The 16,024-nt window shown below is 39.9% G+C and overlaps 1 protein-coding gene across 4 annotated transcripts; it reads left to right on the top strand.

Annotated features, from left to right (window-relative positions):
• Nucleotides 1-6,564: 6,564 nt before the first annotated feature.
• Nucleotides 6,565-13,831, top strand: LOC125487216. Of its 4 annotated transcripts, none has more exons than XM_048617758.1 (4): nt 6,565-6,652; nt 9,456-9,943; nt 12,378-12,405; nt 13,051-13,831. In XM_048617758.1, the coding sequence occupies exons 2-4, from the start codon at nt 9,620-9,622 to the stop codon at nt 13,458-13,460; spliced, it is 762 nt and encodes a 253-aa protein (XP_048473715.1). In that variant the 5' UTR covers nt 6,565-6,652; nt 9,456-9,619; the 3' UTR covers nt 13,461-13,831. The 4 variants fall into 4 exon arrangements, with proteins under 4 accessions (XP_048473715.1, XP_048473717.1, XP_048473716.1 ...); XM_048617760.1 differs by having other exon boundaries at nt 6,581-6,652; nt 9,541-9,943; XM_048617759.1 differs by lacking the exon at nt 6,565-6,652 and adding an exon at nt 6,716-6,970 and having other exon boundaries at nt 9,541-9,943.
• The last annotated feature ends 2,193 nt before the right edge of the window (nt 13,832-16,024 follow it).

A 16,024-nucleotide genomic window follows, 5' to 3' on the forward strand; every position in this document is an offset into this window, starting at 1 on the left:
AATATGGGCCATACCCATTATTGTTCATAAGAAAGAGTTCTTCAGTCTTGTGAGTGGGTTACATTGCCCCAAAAGAATGGCAAACAAAGTTTGTAAAGTCCCACTCCTACATTTTCAAAAATTTTGTACTGCTATTTCCAGTGTGGCAACGCATTCACAGCCTCAGTCACACTTGATATTTGCAACTGCGGCATCCACATTACTGACAGCATCCATCTCCCATCTTAAGCTTTTAAAATTACATTTGTACGAGTATTCTCAATTTTGTGTTTCATTGGTCTTTTACTCTGTTCTGTATCTATCTTTGCTATCTTCTCAGTCTACCACAGGTTGAACATTTTTACCAAGTCCAAAATAGTAACTAATCCAATTCCTGACAGTGGTGTCTCTTTTAAGAACATTGGAGACATTGGATGATGAAAAATACAACAGAATCTGCAGCAGCCGATTACAGGATTGTATCATTGACATATATGTGGAGAATTGATACAGCCTTGTATATCCTATACGATAGCAACACTTGAACTTGACAATGCAACCAGTGCCACAGTGACCCCACAAGTTGGAAAAGCACATTTCATTTTACAAATCAGAATTTTGTCATTCACTCTGCTAAATAGGAATTTTCCAGAGAAAGTGTGCAAAAACTGGATTTTACAGTTATAAGGTTCATGAGATTGTTATGTCTTGGGACTATGTCTTTAATTTAGGATAAAGTGAATGGGTCATGTAACCAGTTCTGAAGACCATTTGAGAATAGGTTGGGGTAAGGGGTCTGTTGAGATTAAAGGAAGGTCCAGATTGTTTTGCTGGGAAGCTGTGAGGTATTCACAGCAGCACCTGCATTTGCAAAGTCCTAGAAAGGTGTTGAGACTATTGCATTGAAAACAGTTATGCTTTAAATTATCCATTTGTTTCCAAGACAAAGTCTCAAGGACAGCTAATAAGCTATACAAGTCTCAGGTGATTCACGTTGTCATGCAGTGGTGCTTTGAGAGGGGAAAGATTTCTAAGATAACACAAACTCACAGACACAGTTTACCAAGGTCCAAGGTCTATGGCTTACCATGCAAGAATGACAGTGGGTGCTCATGTCTGGATTAAAAAAACTAAATTTGTGAGGATTTAAAAGGAGGCTAGATGATTCACCTAGCTTTACATAGAGGGAGAAGCTCCAATAAAAATTCTCATCGTGAAAGGGTTAAAAGATATTAGGTTGGAAATGGAAGTGAACTCTCAGGAGCTAAGAACCACTTCAGACTGGGTCCAGGGAAATCAAATGACTAATTGTAAGGTATATCTGTGAAGTAGATTTCTTACTTGGTTACACAACCAAAAGGGGCAAGTTCTGTTCTGTAGTTTAAACTATAAGTTGCCTACAACATTAATCTTTAGTCAACGGTGCTTTTAGCTATCAACTGGATGTTAATTTTTTTTTTTCAGTTAATGGTCTCTAAGAGATCATAATAGGGTTTCCTGATCCAAACAAGTGGAGACAAAATTCCCTTGCTCACTGGCATGCTATTCATTTCTACTCTCTATTCTTTATAAAACTTGCATTTATAAGGGGCCTTTCACAACAGTATTATAAAGTAAAATTCCCTACTGAATCATATAGTAGAATCACAGAATTGTCATGGTGCGGAAGATGGCCACTTGGTCCATTGGGCTGAATTTTACAAGAAAGTGGATACATGTCAATTTTGGCAAGTTTCAAGTAGGGTTTCTCTCCCTGAGGCTCAGCGAGTTTTCTCTCTCTCTTTTCCGCAACTCACTTCATTAGCTATGCACCACACCTCCACAGTGCTTTTCCTGTATTTTTCCTCTTGCCAGCAGTGGAAATACTTGACACAGCTGGGACCTCCTGGGATTCCTGCCCAGTCCCATTTTTAAAGTCTAGGCATACATCAGGTCATGCATTACCAACCTGGAGTTGTCCTTCACAGTACACGTAGCAGGAAGGCGCATGCATGGCAAGGTTGACACTTCATTGTGAATAAAAATACACATTCATTTGAAGTTACACAGGTTACCTGTCCTTATTGTCATCAGTTCTTAGAACTCATTCTGGGGAGTCCTACTCTTCCATCAATGTCCAATATAGCCTTTTGTCTTCTTATTGTTCAACGTGGGACTAGAAAACCTTCAAACAGTTGAAAACATTCACTTCTATTCAGCAACAGCAAACAGAAGTTGCATTTGCTTCTGAGCTCAAATAGGGACCACTTGCCTTTTGAGCAGAAACAAATTTATAGTCAATGAGTGATCCCTGTACCCAGCTCTCATTTACTGGATGGGGTATCAATTAAGCCCTGTTTGGTTTGTTGCACCTGATGCTGCAATGCTCCATCATGCCAGAAGATGATGTTCTTCCTGTTCAATGCCCTCATCTTGCTCTTTGAAAGATTGCTGCTGCTCTCCCAGCTCTTCAGCATCTATCACATCCCCAATTTGCCTGCTCCATTGTGCAGAGGGCAGCATGCATGAGTTATGCAGCACACTCTGTCTGAACTGTATTGCAAGGCCCCTCCGTATCAATCCAAGCATCAAAACTCCGCCTTCCACAAACCTCTAATCTGATCCATATGGCCCTGGTCAAAGTGAACTGCATGATATTTGGCCTCGGTCAGGGTGTTGCGTAATGGAGCTAACATGCACGATTGCAGAGAGTAGCCCTCGTCTCTATCTTTGTAAGGTATCTTCTCTTGAGACTTTAACATACTCCTCAATACAGTGGGACAAGGAAATCCTTGACAAGGAGGATCATGGAATATCTCTATTTTTGACATAGGGGCCTCATTTCAGTGATTGCAGCAAAAGCCATGTTGTGCAAATACAGTAGGAGATTATTATTAGTGTGCTTACTGGTACGTAATCTCCCCATCCCTTTTCATAAGTGGCATAGCACAGGGTTCTGTGCTGTGTCCCTTGCTGTTTTGTAGTGCATATTGATGATCTAGATATGAATGTAGGAGGTATGACCAGTAAGTTCACAAATGAGACAAAAATTGGTTGCGTGGTAAATAGCAAGGAAGAAAGCCTTCGACTGCAGGATGATATAAATAGGCTGATCAAAAGGACATGACAATGGCAAACAGAATTTAGTCAAGAAAAGTGTGAGGTGACGCACTTTGAGAGGACTAATAAGGCAAGGAAGTACGCAATGAATGGTAGGACTCTAGAAAATACAGCAGATCAGAAGGACCTTGATGTGTATATCCATAGATTCTTGAAAGCAATAGGACAAGTGGATAAGGTGGTTAAGAAGACATATGGGCTACATGCCTTTATTACCCAAAGCATTGAATAAATGAACAAGGACATTCTGATGGAGCTGTATAAGATGTTTGGGATTTTAGGAACCAGCCTGTGTAACACACTGTCACCAATGTGAAATAATTAAAAACAGACTGCACAAAAATCCAGAACTAGAGCAGCATCGAGCTGTAGGAGGCTATGGAAAATACTGGAAGGGGTGGGGGTTAAGTCTGTGAAGGGATTTGAAAACAAAGATGCAGAGTTTAAAATCAAGGTGTTGCTTAACTGGGAGTCAATGTAGAGCAGTAAGCACTGTGGATGATGATCAAATATGACTTGGTGGAAGTTAGAATGTGGTCAAGAAAGTTTTGAAAGAACTCAATTTTATATTCTCTCCCACTAGATCTCTTTGTCCTTTTTCCTACTTCCATTCTTTAATTCTCCACTTGTTCTTGCTGTTGTTCTTCTCTTCATACCTATAAATCTCTTATTCTCTCACACACCATCTGACTCCATATTGTCCTCCATTCTCTTTCTCTTACACTCTAGCTCTGTTGTTCTCCTGTCTGTACAGTACTTTCACATGTTTTAGAAGCTACATTTATTTTATGTTTTATTAATAACGAAACCTATACATTAACCAAACAAAGTGGTGCTAAAATTAGGCAAAAATTCCACTTAAATAGCCATGTAGAGCTATGACACAATTCTGAGTTGTGTCTAAAAATAAGCAGCTCTTACTGTTCCTGTGGGGATTCCCAGGATCCCTTTTCTATAAAAACATTTAGGAGTTTTCTGATTTACAGAAAGTAACTGAGCTGATCCCCCAAGCAGTCACACAAACAACAGGAACAGATGTGCAGGGCAATAACGTGAAGTGGACAAGAGAAGAGAAAACAAATAAATAGAAAATCAGAAACTGGAGGAAACAGATAAAGGAAAGGGGCATTAAAGGAGAGAGGAAAGACATAAGAAATGAAGTTTAACCTCCCAATTTTGACCAAGTAAGTTTTAACATGAGCTAGCTGGGAAACAGTGCAACAGAGAGTTAGACAAAGATAGATAGAGACATCAGCAGATAAACAGAAAGAAGGAAGGATCCAGATAGAAAATGAAACCATGACTGCAAAAGAAATAGAGAATGACACAGAGGTATAAACACAGGCATTCAAAGAATGGTACACACACTGAATAAAAAGACAGAAACAAGGCAGTCAGGGACACACAGATATACAGAAGTGACAGAAAAGAGACTATTGGATTTGGAGAAGAGAAAATAAAGTGAATGTGAATTAGGAAATGACAGGAAAGCACAGGTGATAGACAGTTAAAAAAGGAATGAACAGAAAGGGATGTAATTGGAGTAGATAGAGGAGTCTTGAAATTGTTTACAATACTGGAGATTAATTTTTTTAAAATGTTATTTCTTCAACCACCAATTTAAGTAGTTATTTATCTTAAATGTGTTAAAAACATCCAATAAAAGTTGCAGGTAAGGAACTTAAAGGACCTTTTCATGTTTTATCTGTCACCCTCTATTCAATCATCACTAAAGAGATGAAAGGTATCAATGACAGTGCCACCAGCAGCAGTTACACAGCAATGTCTTGATCAGTATTAGACTGTTATTGACACGCAACTTTGAGTTTCACTAGGGCTACTCAGCTCCTACTTTCATTATAGACTGATCCAAAAATGGACAAAAGAGTTGAACACAAGAAGGGAGGTGGAAGTGATTGCTTTTGAATTCAAGGGAGCAACTGACCAACTGTGGCATCAAGGAGTCTAACAAACCTGGAATCAATGAAAATCAGAGAGAAAGTCCTTCACTGGTTGGAGTCATACCTAGCATAAAGAAAGATGGTTGACGTTTTGGAGGCCAATTATCTCAGGCTCAGGACATCACTGAAAGAGTTCTTCATGTGTCCTAGGCCCAACTACCTTCAGCCTCTTTATTCAGGACCTTCCTGCCATCATGAGATCAGCAGTGGGGATGTTCGCTCATGATTGTATAATGTTTAGTACCATTCATAACTCTTCAGATAAAAGTCCATGCTCATACGCAGCAAGACCTGGACAACATTCACGCTTTTCTTGACAAATGGTATGCAACATATGACCAAACAAAGAAGAACAAAGAACAAAGACCAATATAGCACAGGCCATCTAAGCCTGCACTGCCACATTTTGACTTTCCACTCTAAATTGAACTCAATTACAGGATGTATATCCCTCCATTCCCTTCCTATTCATGTATTTGTCCAAGTGCTTCTTGAATAAGTGTCACAAAAGTACCAGGCAATGATCATCTCCAATAAGAGGGTATCTAACCATCTCCCCTTGACATTCAGTGGCATTATCGTCACTGAATGCCCACTTTTAACATCATGGGGGGTTATTATTAATAGAAACTGAGCTGTACCAGCCATAAAAAAAAAATTGCGTGTATAACAGTAGATCAGAGGCTGGATATTCTACAGTGAATAATTCACCTCTTGACTGCCCATAGCTTGTCCACCACCTATCTATACAAATCTATAGAGTGTTAGAATATTCCAGACTTGCCCAGGTGAATGCAGCTCCAATGCTCAGGCAACCTGACATATCTAGACAAAGTAGTCCACTTATCAACACCCTATTCCAGCAAAATAAACATTCACACTCTTTACTGGTGCACAATGACAATGTGTACACTTTATACACGAGACTCTCCAAGGCTCCTTGCACAGTGCCTTCAACCCATAACCTCTACTGCCTAGAAGGACAAAAACAACAGAATCAAGGGAACATCATTACCTGTAGGCTCTCCTCCAAGCCATATACCACACCGATGTGGAGCTACATAGCTGTTCCTACACTGTTACTGGATCAAAATCCATGAGTTCCCTTCCTGGAGACATCATAACAATATCTACAATTGATGGGCTGCAGCAATTCAAGAAAGTAGTTCACTGCCACTTTGTAAAGCAATTAAAAACAGGCAACAAATGCTGCCCTTGCTCATATATGTGTGATAATTACAAACAAAGCATCATTAATAATCATTTCTAAGCTAAAGAGGTGGGAGGAGGGAAATAGAAAGTTAAAGATGAACAGACCCAAATGGTGAAATCTAATGGTGCACCAGCCCCAATCTTGGATATGGAGGACATTTAATTTGCAAGATGGTGCAGGTTGGGTCCTTGTTGGATTTCCTCCTTTGCCTGATCATCGACAACCTTCCCACCTGGATGTTAATTGAAATTCTCAAATGGCCAATTGATGCCCATTTAAAGGCATCATTGTATTGCAGCTGGTATTCAACCAGCAAAATATGGGGCCATTACTGTGGGAAGGGCCCAAAAAGCAAATCCTATTGAGTGTGTTGAAGGCTTCTGGGGTTCCTTTGCCAAAGGTACTTAATGTCTGATCAAGTGACCTGGCATTTTTTTAAAAAATTATTTCATGAGATGTGGGCTTCTCTGGTTGGGCCATCTTTTATTGGCTATTCATAATGGTTTCTTGATCTAAGTGGCTTACTGGGGGCCATTTCAGAGAGCAGTTTGGAATCAATCATGTTGCTGGGGGTCTAGAGTCTATATGAAAGCCTGATCAGGAAAGGATGACAGATAAAAGTTTGGTTAGGCCACATTTAAGAATATTGTGTTCAGTTCTGTGGAGGCTTTGGAGAGGATGCAGAAGAAGTTTGCCAGAATACTGCCTGACTTTGAGGGTATGAGCTATAACAAAATGTTGGACAAACTAGGGTTGTTTTCTATGGAGCAGCAGAGGCTGTGGGGAGATCTGATAAAAATTTGTGAAGTTATGAGAGGCATAGATAGGGTTGATGGTCAGAATCTTTTTTCCCAGAGTTGAAATGTCTAATACTAGGGTGTATGTATTTATGGTGTGAGGGTGAAAGTTCAAAGGTGATGAGAGGCAAGTTTTCCACACAGAATGTGGGTGCCTGGTATGTGCTGCCAGGGGTTGTGGTGGAGGCAGATATGATAAGGGTGTTTAAAGGGCTTTTAGGTAAGCACATGAATAAGCAAGGAATGGAGGTAAGTGGACCATGGGCAGGTAGAGAGTATTAATTTAACTTGGTGCATGTTAGGCACAACATCATGGGTTGAAGGGCCTGTTCCTGAGCTGTACAGTTTTATGTCCTACTTCCTTCCCTAAAGGACATTTGTGAACCAGATGGGTTTTTACCACAGTTGACAAGAGTTAATTCTTTGTTGATTTAGATAAATGTGAGCTGCTACATTTTGGGAAGGCAAATCAGGGTAGGACTTGTACATTTAATGGGAAGGTCATGGGGAGTGTTGCTAAGCAAAAAGGCTTTGGAGTGCAGGTTCATAGTTGCTTGAAGGTGGAGTTGCAGGTAGACAGGATAGTGAAGAAGCTGTTTGTATGCTTGCTTTTATTGGTCAGTGCACTGAGTATAGGAGTTTGGAGATCAAGTTGCAGCTATACAGGACACTGGTTAGGCCACTTTTGGAATACTGTGTGCAATTCTGGTCACCCTGCTATAGGAAGGATGTTATGGAACTTCAAAGGATTTAGAAAAGACTTACAAGGATGTTGCCAGGGTTGGAGGGTTTGAGCTATAGGGAGATGCTGAGTAGGGTGGGGCTATATTCCCTGGAGCATCGGAGGCTGAGGGGTGACCATAGAGGCTTATAAAATCATGTGGGGCATAGATAGGGTGAATAACCAAGGTCTCTTCCCAGGGTGGGGGGAGTACAGAACTAGACAGCATAGGTTTAAGGGGAGGGGGAAGGTTTAAAAGGCACTTGAGGGGTAACATTTTCAGAGGGTGGTGTGTGTATGGACTGAGTTACAATAGGAAGTGGTGGAGGCTGGTACAATTACAGCATTTAAAAGGCATCTAGATGGGTATATGAATAGGAAGGGTTTAGAGGGATATGGGCTAACACTGGCAAATGGAACTAGATTAATCTAGCATATCTAGTTGGCATGAATGAGTTGGACTAAAGCGTCTGTTTCTATGCTACATATCTCTATAACTCTGACATTAGGCTAACCTTCAGTTCCAGATTTTTATTCAATTCAAATTTCACCATCTGCCAGAGCTGGATTCAAATCCATATCCCCAGAGATTTCTAGACTATTTGCCCGGTGACATTATCACTCTGCTACTGCCTGCCGTTCCATTGAGAATGGCTGCCTGTTGAATCAATCCTCTTCCCTCATTCACCTGTGGCCTGGGTCCCTCATTGATCTTGGATCTCTATTTTGTGCATTACCAGCAGTAGGCACCACACTTAGTGGCACTGACAAACAATTGCTAGCCTCTTGTTGGCTTGCAGCTGTGGGATGGGAGGTGATATTTCTGCCCCTGCCGTCCTAAATCCCTGGAACGATCTAATCCTGATCAGTTCACTCCAATGGGTCTTCTCCCATCATCATCGGCAGTTGTTTCCCTCTCAGGGTGAGTCTGTGTGTAGCTGTACAGACCGATACGGCTACCACAGGCTGTGACACTTGGGGCAGAAGGTGGTCACGGGAAGGGGGTGGGTGGGGCTCCTACCTGTATTTTATTTCTCCAGTTATCTACGTTTTTCATCCACTCAGCATTTCCTTCTCCCGTTCTGTTTCTGTAGGGCCTCTCCATCTATCACTTTGCTGCAAATCTCCAACATTTATTTTTCTCAGTGCCTCTGCTATTTGTATGGTTGACACAATTGGTGTTTCCTTCTGCCTGTCTCACGACGTGTGCCTCTTTTGGAAGATGGTCCACCCTCCCTGTCTGAGTGCATGGCTATTTCTTTGTAGAAAGACTTGCATTTACAGCGATTATCACGACCACTAGAAGTCCGAAAATGCTTTAGACAATAGTTTAAGTGTAGTCCCTGCTGTAACGTAGCAGTAATTTGCACATAACTTTCCATTCTCTGTTTCCCTGTGTCTCACTGTGTGTCCTCTGTTTTACTACATTGTGCTGGCTGTGTCACTTGACGTCTTGTATTAAATCTGTTTCTCTCCACATCTCTAGTGTTTGTTTCACTATTGTCAGTAACAGTGTCTCACTCCGTGTCCTCGTCACTTTGGTGACACTACTTGCTCATTCTTTCACTAGTTTTCCTTTTTGCCATGTCTCTTTCTCTATGCGTTGAGTTTCCATGCTCGTCGTCCTTCCTCTGTTACTATTTCGTTTAATGTTTCCTTTTCTCACTTTTTTTTTCTCTGTCCAGTTAAATTCTTGCTCCGTTCCACTGACTGTCGCCTTTCCTCCGCCCCCGTTTCCTCTCTCCGCTTTATCGGGTGAATCCTGGACAGTTTCTGTTAGTGAAACGGCACCTCCTCCCCGGGGAAGTCCAACTCATGGATTCTGTCATCACGGAAACTTCCTCTTTTAATGAAACAAAAGGGGCCCGAGAAAGTATCCGGCTTCAGAGCGAGCACATCCCTCTCCAGGGAGCGGATCTACAACGAAGTGAGAACGCGTGACGCTGAGGTCATGTCACAGAAAGAGGATTTGAGCGAAGTGACCGTGAGTCAGACCCTGAGTAGTTGGGAACTAGACAGAGGCAAGGAACCGAGCCAGTGTGAGCGCCGTTTGCTGGCAGTCCTGCTCGTCTCCGTGTTGCTACTTTTCTTCATCATCGCATCCCTTGTCTGCGCCTTTTGGCTATTCTTCTTTCCCAAGTTGACTGCGGAGAACAAGGGAACTGGAGACAAAGTAAGAACATGTTAATTTCTGTCTACCTCTATCGGATTTAAGTCACATTATCGGGGAAATTCCTTTCTTTGATTTAGAATTTATCCCTTTTCACTCTTCACACTTCACTATCTGCATTTAATCCTAATGCTGCCTAACATGAGTCAGCATTTCTTGTTTTAGTTAAAAATATGGTGCAGCGGAGTGGTACTGAAGGGGAACATAATTCTCCAGGCGGCACGGAAAACGAATGAACCCCCTAAATCGCCACAACTGTTTCCAGAGGATTGGTTAAAAGATACGAAACAAACGAAGAGGAAAAACGAGATATTTTCATGTTGGCAGGCTTTGACAATTAGTAACCAGATTACAAAACACACTGGTGTATCTAAAGTTTGCTCATCGTACAAAACTAGGGAGGAACGATAGACGTGAGGAAGCTTGAGAGAGATAGGGACAAGTGAGTGAGCCGAAAGGTGCAGCTGAAGTTTGTCGCTTCGGTGAATTCATATGATTTATTATTGTCACATGCACCGAGATGGTGAGAATAAAAGCAGAATACTTTCCAAAAGGAGTGAAAAATGTAAATGTTGCTGTTCATTGGGATTGGAGTACAATGAATTAGAAATTTAGCAGGTATTTAGGAAGGCAAGTACTGTTGAGGAGGCCAAGACCGAATTGGGGAAGACAGGGATGCTTCACAACAATTGTTCAATTCCATACCAGCTGAGATGGGTCTTGGGGCTTGCTTTTCTCCTTTTCCCCTCTGGGATATCTTGGTGAGGTGATTCAATAACAAGGAAACCAGGTGAGGGGAGAGACAGAATGCCCTTTATTTCAAGGGAACTGCAGTACAAAAGTAAGGAAGTCTACAATTGTACAAGACTTTGTGACCACAACTGTGTAGTTTTGCTCTCCATACTTTAGGACATAATATACTTGCATTATCAGCAGGATGGTAAAGGTTCACCAGCCAGTTTCCAATAATGAAAGGCTAAGTAAATTGAGCCTTTGGCTGGTGAGTTTAGAAGAGTGAGGTGATCTCATTGAAACAGAAAATTCTGAAGGGGGTGGAGAGATACAAAGAGTTTGCTTAATCTGGCTCAAGAATCTACAACACAAGGGTATAATTTTAAATTAAGTAAATAATTTAGGACTGAGTTGAGGAGAAATTTCTTCAATGGATGGGCTGATGAATCTGTGAAATTCTCTACCCCCTCATAGTGTGGATGCTTCATTATTGAATGTCTTGAGAGACTGATTTTTAATGTTCAGGGAATCCAGGGGTAATGGGAAGAATGGGCAGGAGAATAGAGTTGAAACCCAGGATCAGCCATAACTATACAGAATTGCAGATTAGGCTCAATTATTCCGCTGCTATTCCTATTCATGTTTGAATATACTCAGTTTGAGATTTTTATGCAGATTTGAATGGTTTCTAATTTCTACATACAGGACTGTTGAACTGAAGGAGAACAGTTGCAAATGCAGGAAAGTAGTTACATACAGTTGTTTGTTTTCTGAGGGGAATAAAATATACTTGGGGTAGATCATCCAAATAAACTATTTATCTGTCAGCAAAGAGTTATAATCATTTTTGTGTTCTGTCCCCATGTTCCTTTGTTGTTTCACACAGATTTGTCAACTGATTAAGATAGTACTTGAAGTTGTCCATTTCACGACAGCATTCTGTTCTTTATTCTTTTCATGGGATGTGGGCATCGTATACAAAGCCAAAATTTGTTGGCCATCCCCAAATGGCTTCTAACTGATTTGAAATGGCTTAGAGAGCCAGAGGGCAGTTAGGAGTCAACCTCGTTGCCATGGGTCTGGAATCAAATGCAGACCAGACTGGCTAATGATGGCAGATTGCCTTTCCTATAGAACAGTAGTGAATTAGATGAGTTTTTAACAACAATAATGGTTTTGTGATCACCATCAGTCTAGTTTTCAATTCCAGATTTATTAATTAAATTTAAATTTCACCAACTGGATTTGAATCTGTGTCCCTAGATTACTAGTTCAGTGACATTACCATTTAGGCTACATTCTTGCCTAAAAGCAAATATATAGATAAACGTATTAATTTGTGTACAGGGGAATGCAAACAAACAACTAGCACTACTCTCTCAACTACCATTGTTGAGGAAAAAATACCATCTAATAGATACAGAGATAGTAGGAACTGCCGATGCTGGAGAATCTGAGATAACAAGGTGTGGAGCTGGATGAACACAGCAGGCCAAGCAGGAAAGCTGACATTTCTTCAGAAATCTTCAGATTTCTGGGTCCAGACCCGAAACGCCAGCTTTTCTGCTCCTCTGCTCCTCTGCTGCTTGGCCTGCTGTGTTCATCCAACTCTACACCTTGTTATAATGGATACAGGATGTGACCGAATAAGTAAATGCAAAGATTTGATGGTATCATCCTAACAATTAACCTGTTTATTTTACAGTTTGCTGTACACATATTAGCTGAATTTGGTAAGTGTATTTTTAATTATTCTTAAAATAAATGTTCTAAGTGTGTAACAAGTCTAGACATGAAAATACAACAGGAAGTTGGCAACACCTCAGTGGAAGTTTTTGATAGTAAAGATCCCTTTACACTGACCTATGTACCCAACTTGTGCTGCATCTACCTTCAGAGTTTGATGGAAGAGTGTAGGGGGTCCTTACTCTATTTCTGATCTTAATGAATAAAGAAACAAAAATAAATGAAAGTGAAATAATGCATTTGATACTCAAAGGGCTTATAAAGAGGAGCTAAGACACTGGGCTGCATTTGAATTATGAGGCCAGTTCTTTACCTTTTTGTAACTAGTGAAACTGCAGCTCATATGCATTGACTGTTGTCATTACAAGAAAGAAAAAACTTTGAAGAAGTGTTTTTCACAAAAATAAGAGGTTTGAGGTAAAGATATTGTTTAAAATGAAAGGAGTTTTACCATTTCCATATCCCTTTGACACTTTATGTACCTGATGACTTTTAATGTGTAATTTTGGGTAGCGAATGTTAGTAAGTGTACTCGGCCAACATCTAAACATATAAAGGCAAGTTATATATTTGGAGATGTTTATTAACTGAAGCAAAGTCATTTATTCTGCCTATCTCAATTCTTTCACCAGATCACAACAAAACAGTAAGATGGTCAACCACTCCCGGGCTTGGATGGAACCATTTGGGCAGTGGTTTCCGTTTTGAAAATCAGAAGTTACAGACCACCAGAGATGGGATGTATTATGTGTATGCAAAGCTGAAAGTGTACTGCTCTGTTGTAAATGAATGCAAGAACAGTTCACCAGTCAAGTTAGATATTACCCACTGCATTGAAAATGTCTGCTCATCTATACTGAGTACAGAGATGAAAGTATCCCAGGAACAGGAGCAACTGGTTGCCTTTGGGTACTCTGGCACATTAGTGCAAATCTCAAGTAAGGGTTTCATGCAAGCCAAAATTGAAGGTTTGCAGCAGGAGGACAATGTCATGCCAGATATTGAACATATATATTTTGGAGCTTTCTTGATAGAAAGCTAGATTTTCTACAATCCATGCAACTGACTGCACTTTAACAAACGCTGAATAATTTGTCTATGATTCATGGGTTGTGCCAATGCTACAGATATTGGTTATTTATCATTACCTAATTTTCTTATTGTCAGCCTGTTTGAATCTAAACGTTTTTGCATGAAGGGACTTAATGCTTTAATCTCACTACATTCTTTACTATATATGAGTGTTTAGTCCTTGCTATGCAGTGGTTCAATCAGTTTATTGGGCATGTTATTATATCCCCTGTCTGATATTCAGATTATGGTATTCCCAAATTTGGGATTCTCTACATAACCTTTTGTTTTGTAAGAGGTGAAATACTTGTATAAAGCACACTGAATTGTACTGTTTTGAAATGTAGTGTTCGTTTCAAGTTTGTTCCAAGTTCAGGAGAAGAAGAAACCACATTAAATTCTCAATGGATTCCTAAACTTCCTACAAATAGACTTCACCATTCCAAGTCCAGTTATAGAGACTAGAAATGCAGCCAATATCTGCAGTCCTTATTCTCAAAGGGTAGAAAGCATTAGCTAATCACAAGGCAAAGAACTACCAAACATTCAGTGCTGTGAATGAAAAAAGGCAGTCTAATAGAGCAACATGTGTCGGTAGGCTATTCTACCAAAACATAGCCTAATGTGTAACCACAGTAGCACAGAACAGTGACTCTAAGATTCCACATAAGGAAGCTTGAGAGGGTTCATGTTGTGGTGAGTGTTAATTGTGTAAATAGTAAATTGCTAATCTTGTACATCTTAAACAAGAACAGTAAAAACTCAAGATTTCTAATATGTAACTTCCATTTTATGCATATAAAACTCAGACACAAGGAAAAAGGGACAAGAGAAGAAAAGTAACAGCAGCATAGTTCTGTATCACTGGTCCAAAATCATAACTAGATGAACTGGTTCTCCTTTTTTAGATGATGCGTTGATGTTATTTGCACAGAGATGATCAGTCTTTAGTTCACTAGTTGCTTGGTTGGACTCAGGGGACTTTGTTTTCCTGTAGAAAATCAAGAGGTCAATATTTTTCACAGCAAAGGAACAGAAATCTGGGTTTTTGGGGCTTTGTTCTGTTTTCACTCCCCTCAGTCTGTACTACACGACAACCTGATCAATCAGGGGCCTGTTGCTATGCTGAGCTCTCCTGAGCCTTTAACAACTGTACCAATTAAAAAGCCAATCTAAAGATTGTGTCTGGGCACAATTGCAACAAACACACACAGATGGCACTCCTTTGTCTGGGTATAGCGACCCCAAAAGTAATGTTGTTTTATATGCACCAGTTAGCTTCACTCATTTTTTCCAAAAGCAAAAAGATCTTTCTATTCTCCTATATTTTTAAAGCAGTGTCCAATTTTTCTCAATTTCAATCCATTGTCCAAAAAACACATGTGGTCTCATAAGATAGAAAATTCAGACAAATCAACCTTTGCATCCTGAGGTCTTTTTACTTTCAGATCTAGTATGACAGTCGAGTATTCTTAACAGCTGTTATCTATTTTCTTGATGATTTGGTAATGTATAACAAGGTGACCTTATTTTATGCACAAAGATAGATTTGGGGAATCTCCACTAAGTGCACAGATACTGGAGAGGAATCTCTTTGGCTTGCATAAGTTGTAGTTGAGGATCTCTTGGAAAAAAAATCTGTTGATATAGATTGCTATGTCACAACAATGTAATTCTTTCTCCTTCAAAGGAAGATAGTTCTGACTCTGAGATGATCTTTCTTCCTTTGACAAGAATTTAAAAAAAGTTAATCTGAGTGGGATGGTGACATGCAGTAAAAACCCCTCAACTGCCAATGCTCATGTTAGAGTTGTTGGCTCACTATCTGCATTTCCATTGAAACTAGCAGAGGACACTATTACTACACATTTCCATGAAAGTTGTCTTGTCGTATATTTTCATTTGAATGTAACTTTTTTGCACTAATTTATTATCTGTTTATTATATATTTACAAATTAGCTACCTTTTAGGATATTTATGTAACTTATGAACCAAACTGTTACATGTATTTACTGGTGATCTTTTCTCAGGTCTATAAAGACAATGATGCATATTTCAGTTAAAGTCAAAGTAATAAATGTGTACATAAATCCTTTCTTGATCTGATGCTAACTTACAAACATTGTCTAAATATTATCCATTGCTTTCCAGATGTTTGCTTTTATGTCCTGAATTCTGTGACTTGTGATTAGGTTATAACTCCTATTTAAATTACTGCTTTAAAAGGGTAGCCCCTGATTTTTAAACAGTGACCCCTAGTTTTAGATTCTCCCATAAGAGGAAACATTTTCTCAACATCCACCCTCGAACTCTCAGAATTTTATATACTTCAATTGAGCTGCCTTTTCTAAATACATCATAAGTACTTTGAGCAGTTTTAGCCTCCCTATTTAAGAAAGGATGTAAACCTCGTTGGACCGCTCCAATGCACTTACTGGATTAATATCTGGAATGAGTGGATTATCTTATCAGTTAGACAGGCTGAGCTTGTTTTTGCTGGTGTTTAGAATAACTGACTTCATAGATCCTGAATG

This window comes from Rhincodon typus, chromosome 38, assembly GCF_021869965.1.
Source record: "Rhincodon typus isolate 14 chromosome 38, sRhiTyp1.1, whole genome shotgun sequence".
Taxonomy (NCBI): Eukaryota; Metazoa; Chordata; class Chondrichthyes; order Orectolobiformes; family Rhincodontidae; genus Rhincodon; species Rhincodon typus.

Coding starts and splice junctions, on each gene's coding strand:
- LOC125487216 (XM_048617758.1), top strand. CDS start 9,620: ATGAAACAAAAGGGGCCCGAGAAAGTATCCGGCTTCAGAGCGAGCACA. Junction 9,944..12,377: donor ACAAGGGAACTGGAGACAAA/GTAAGAACATGT, acceptor TTTATTTTACAG/TTTGCTGTACACATATTAGC. Junction 12,406..13,050: donor ACACATATTAGCTGAATTTG/GTAAGTGTATTT, acceptor TTCTTTCACCAG/ATCACAACAAAACAGTAAGA.